Source organism: Gastrolobium bilobum, unplaced genomic scaffold, assembly GCF_033153095.1.
Source record: "Gastrolobium bilobum isolate Gb01-03AN ecotype WA unplaced genomic scaffold, APGP_CSIRO_Gbil_v1 utg26465, whole genome shotgun sequence".
NCBI classification, from domain to species: domain Eukaryota; kingdom Viridiplantae; phylum Streptophyta; class Magnoliopsida; order Fabales; family Fabaceae; genus Gastrolobium; species Gastrolobium bilobum.
In genome coordinates, this window is record NW_026895344.1 from 28,728 (window position 1) to 34,036 (window position 5,309).

The 5,309-nt window shown below is 36.5% G+C and overlaps 1 protein-coding gene across 1 annotated transcript; it reads right to left on the bottom strand.

The window, feature by feature from the left end:
• Positions 1-761: 761 nt before the first annotated feature.
• LOC133306439 (S-adenosyl-L-methionine-dependent uroporphyrinogen III methyltransferase, chloroplastic) lies at positions 762-4,490 on the bottom strand. The gene is made up of 5 exons (XM_061506761.1): positions 3,775-4,490; positions 3,365-3,442; positions 3,169-3,238; positions 2,316-2,593; positions 762-1,484 (listed from the first exon to the last, which is right to left on the bottom strand). The coding sequence occupies exons 1-5, from the start codon at positions 4,306-4,308 to the stop codon at positions 1,332-1,334; spliced, it is 1,113 nt and encodes a 370-aa protein (XP_061362745.1). The 5' UTR covers positions 4,309-4,490; the 3' UTR covers positions 762-1,331.
• Between the last annotated feature and the right edge of the window lie 819 nt (positions 4,491-5,309).

Genomic DNA, 5,309 nt, shown 5'->3' on the forward strand with positions numbered 1-5,309 from the left:
ATACACTCATCCTTCCATGTATCAATTTTGAAACCGTTCAAGGGTGATCATCCTGATTTGGTTGCAACCTTGCCTGTTCTAAATCATGGTAACTGCCATGTTCAAGAGCCTGTGGCTGTCCTTATGTCTCGTAAGGGTTCAGGCAAAAATTCATCTGGCACTCAATGGTTGATCCAGTGGTCTCATGCTTTACCAGAGGATGTCACTTGGGAGGATGAGGCTGACCTTAAATTGTACTACCCTCACTTGAACCTTGAGGACAAGGTTGTTTTGCAGGATGGGGGCAATGTTACGAAGAGGAGGAGTGGAGCTCCAAATTGGGTAAAAGACTTTGTTGTTAATATTCATTAGGAACATAATTGTTAGATATAATACATTGTATAGAAGTGGTTACTTGAAGGTATTAGAAAAAGAACAGGACGTTACACGTTACTCATATAGCCATTGTAATTGTAATTGTGACGTGGCATTGGTTATTACGTTCATAGCTTGCTGTCATTATAATAAAAGGGACAACTGTTGTAATTGGAACCATTCATTCAGAAAATAAAAGAAAATTGTTCTCTTGTTTCTTATTTCATCCCTTTTCCTCTGTTAAGGGTACAAACCCTTATCATAATATGGGGGGGGGGGGTTTTTTTTTTGTAATGGACAAAAATGAGAACCGTGTTTTTTTGTTAGAGACCCAAAAAGAATTTTTACTCTTAAAAAAAATAAAAACAAAAAAAACCATCGGATACATGATTTTGATTTCTGAATTACATAACTACACTGAGAGCATAGCACTAATCACATGCAAACAAGAACAGAGTTCTCATAACAGCCTGCAAGTTTACATGATGTAGGCAACATGCTTAACTAGCAAGTGACAAGAACACAAAAATGGTAATAGATGGAATGACCCCAACAAATTGAACGAACAAAATCACATCTTGAAACTTATCTCCGTGTTTCTCCATGAAAGAATGATGCTAAATAGCTCATGGCACAATTTTTCACCCAATGACCAAGGAATAAGTAACTCTATCCCGATAACTGCAGCCATAGAAACCTGCGTATTACTTTGCTTCTCTATAAAAAAATGAGAGTAAAATCTGTGTGTTACTTTGTTTTATCCCCCATCTGGAACATGCAAAATAAAAATTGGTTCTGAAACACTTCAGCACAAGTCCAACCACTCCAATAGATACCCCAAACCCAGGGCACAAGCTCTGCATTTCCATAAATATCAGATAGCTTTATTGCTTTCCCACCCCTTGTGAATATACATCCAAATTACTTGGACCATTACCCCTCATTCTGTACAAGCTTCACAGTAATATTTCTCAACATCATCCATCATGCATGCATAAAAAAGATTCTTCTTTTGTAGAAATTGGCCAAAATGGCGATAGTTCAACAACTTTTCCTATTATAATCAGTGTTGGTGACACCAACCCAGCAGATGTAATTTTCTCAGAAAGGTCCTTTAGTTCTGCAAACACCTGCATGATTTGCAAATAATAAGTATAATCAGTTATAGAACCCAGAAGAATTGGCTATGCATAAACTATGATTATTTTAAATTGTATTTATTGTTCAGTTCCTAACTGCGGCTACCATTCGGAAGTACAAAATAAAATAAATGTGTGCAAAGTACATAAATCTTAGGAACCAGTGTTTCATCAAAAGAAACTTTCATATTCTGTCAAGCATTAAGAAACAACAGCTTTTGTTTTGGAAACCAGAGATGAGTGAGGGCAGAAGTTGGGAGAGTGGAAGGACTCAGATCAGGGACTTGCCAATTGCCATCAGGAGAAAATGATATACGTTTGCAGTCTGACTATGATTTCACTATTTCAGTGAATTGTATTTTATACAAAAAAAAGAACCTGGAACCAATTTTTCACAATGATAGCTGATTTTCATCTTTCTCAACATACAGGTTCCCAAGTGTAGGTTCGTTTTGTATCCGATGGAACTTGTCTTCAATGATTTTAGGTCTTGCATGATAAAATAGAAGCAAAATTGAAGCTCAATAGCTCATAAATTACACTAATTTTTAAGAGTATTAAGTATTCATTAAAATTCCATAGCGCAAGTCCACCTTCATTCAATTTCCAGAAGCAAAAAGGTATGTTAAAAAAAATGGTCAGATTACCAAAAATAAAAAAATAAAAAAATGGTCATTTCCATTATAAATCAAAGTCCTCTTAATTATTACGTTAATGACTGGAAATGAATGTGATTATAGAAAAGAGACAAATAATAAGTAACTTAATCAATGTAATAGGAAGAGAACAACTATGCAAAAAGGAAGAAACGATCATACTTACCGTGCGCTGCTGAAGTGTGGTTCCTCGCTCAATGGCTGCAGTTGGGATCTGAGGGGACAAACCGTGATGCATCAGTTTCTGTGCAAGAGAAGGGAGGGTTGACAAACCCATATAAACTACCAAGGTAGAATCAGGATCAGCAGCATTTTCTCCTACAAAGAGAGGATCAGTTCCTCCTTTCCTTGAGTGCCCTGTGAGGAATCTCACACTATTTGCAATACCACGGTGAGTTAATGGAATCCCCAGCTCTGCTGCTATTCCAGATGCTGCAGTTATACCTGCAAGTAATGACAATTAACTTATTATAATAGAAGTACCACTATTTCCCCTTTTCTTTTAGAAACCATTACAGAATTGACGAATCAACAGTTGTCTTTCGCATGTTAAACAACATGATCAATTAAAACAAAAATAATAACAGGTGACATGGGCACAACAGGAGTCAATGTTTCACGCTTACATTTCAGATTATTTTTCAATAAATGTATTATATGCTGTGTGAATGCCATACTTACTTTACACATGGTTCCACTCCATTTTAAAGTATGCACTCGCTTCTATTATTTACAATGCAGAAAAATAAAACACTTTCTTTTTCCCCACTCTCTACAAGTATTGCAGTACATGGTTATCATCTTTCCATGCCAATTTAACAACATTATCCTTATTTTGCAATGTCAAGGAAGGAGTCTGTATTTGTAAGAAAAAGTGCCAATACAAGATAATAGGTTGGGTCAATCATAGACACACACACACACACACAACAATAGAGCATTGGTGCCAATTGGTATTTATGAGGATCCAAACTCTTTCTATTACCATTTTCAGCTTAATAAAGACATCAGCAGTATACCTGGAACAACTTTCACTTGGATACCTTGCTGTTGTAAAAAATCCATTTCCTCCCCGCCCCTCCCAAACACCTACAAACACCCAACAATAAGCGTTATAAGACATCTACATTACACATCACACAAGCCATGACAAACTAATGTATCAAGTTGCTTCACCAATAACGTCACATTAGACAACCTCAAATGAAAACTCACCAATGGATCACCCCCTTTAAGTCTCACAACAGTCGCGCCAGCTTCTGCAAAACTCAGAAGAAGCTCATGTATTTCCTCCTGTCACAGATTCACCAATCAAAAAAAATAAAAAAATAAGATCCATTTTGTCAACATGAATGAATCAAAACAACTCTATACCAACAAAATAAAGAACATATATCCAAATCCTTCTTAAAAAAATAAAAATAAATCAACCTATCAAACGAAACCCACAACCCCAAATGGCAAAAATTTTCATTAAAAATCAAAATTTGACTTTAGGAATAAGAAGCAGATTCATTGGCTCGTTATTTAGTTCGAATTGGTGAAATGATGGATCCATAAAAATGATTCAACAGAACGAAACCCACAACCCCAAATGGGAAAAACAAGAAAGACAGTGTCTTTACCTGGGTTCTGCTGTGGTATCCAGCAGTTTTTCCAACATAGAGAAGTTTAGCATCAGGGCCAACCAAATCCAACACATCATTGGACACCAACCTATCATATAACAACAAATCAGCACTCTTCATCACTCTCACAGCCTTCAGAGTCAATAGCTCAGGATCCCCAGGCCCTGTTCCAACCAAGAACACATTCCCCGGCGCACACTTCTCTTCCTTGCACTTCCCTTCACTCTCTCTCTTTTCCCTCAGCACCTGAAGCAGCTTCTTTAGCTCTGGCAGTTGCAGAGTTATGTCATCCTCCCTTATAGCTCCTGAATCAGAAGGAGGTGGACACGACATCGTTTGCCCCAGCCGATTCTCGTACAGCCATTTGTCCCTTTGGTACCGCTCTACGGAATGCTTCTCTGTGAAGGGTGAAGCAGATGAAGAGCTGCAGTTCAATGAAGAAATTGGGTGGCGGCGGTTAAGAAAATTGTAGTTTCTGCTAAAGGGTGAGTGTAGAGAGGAAAAAGATGCAACCTTGTGAAGAACAGCCATGTGGGTGTTTGCCAAATAACCACACGCAAATACAGAGAGAGAGAGAGAGAGAGAGAGAGAGAGAGAGAGAGAGGCCTTAGAAGTTAAAACTCTAAGAGTGGCAGTGTTTGAATTGGAGTGGTAATGTAATATGCAAATTGCAATGGACTTTGGGGAGGTTGAGAAGACAGGATTGTTCTTCGCATTTGGGTTTCGGAAGGGACATGTTTGGAGATTTTCCATTTTTTTTAGAGTAAATATACTTTTAGTACTAGCAAATTTTCAGGAGGTCCGTTTTAGTCCCTAGCAAATAAAAAGGTCCATCGTAGTCTTTAAAAAATTCAAAATAGGCTCATTTAGTTGAAATCTTGGTCCCTAAAAAAATTCAAAAACGACTCATATTAGTTCCTAAAAGGACTAAAATGAGTCCATTTTGAATTTTTTAGGGAGCACGATGGGCCTTTTTATTTACTACGGATTAAAGCGAGCATCGTAAAATTTGCTGAGGACCAAAAATAATATTTACTCTCTTTTTTTAAGTACAGTACAGCAATTGAAAAAGTGTCCTACACATTTTAGCCACTTTTCTGTTTGGGAAAGTGTAATTTACAAGATTAGCCTCGTAGACTAAAGGTCCATTTGGATTAGCTTTTTTTTCTTCAAAAATTATTTTTTTAAAGAAAAAAAGCACTTTTCATCTTTAGTTCGTTTGGATATCTGCTTTAAAAAAAGGAGAAGTCACAAAAAAATCCAAAAACTTACTTTTTCAGAAGCTAAAAATTTTAAATTATCAGAAAAGCAGAAGTCAAAAGTCAAATATTTTTTTCAAAAATTAAATGTTTTTATAAAAATATAAATAGTTTTAACTTTGTAAAAAGTACTTTTAAAATAAGGAAGTGATAAAAGTTACTTTTAGAAAAAGCCGAAACAAACGACCTCTAAGTGGCAATGTTTGGAAATTTTGTAAGTTGGTGATGGTGCGACCAACATGAGAGGTCTGGATAAAGCAAATAGTGATAGTT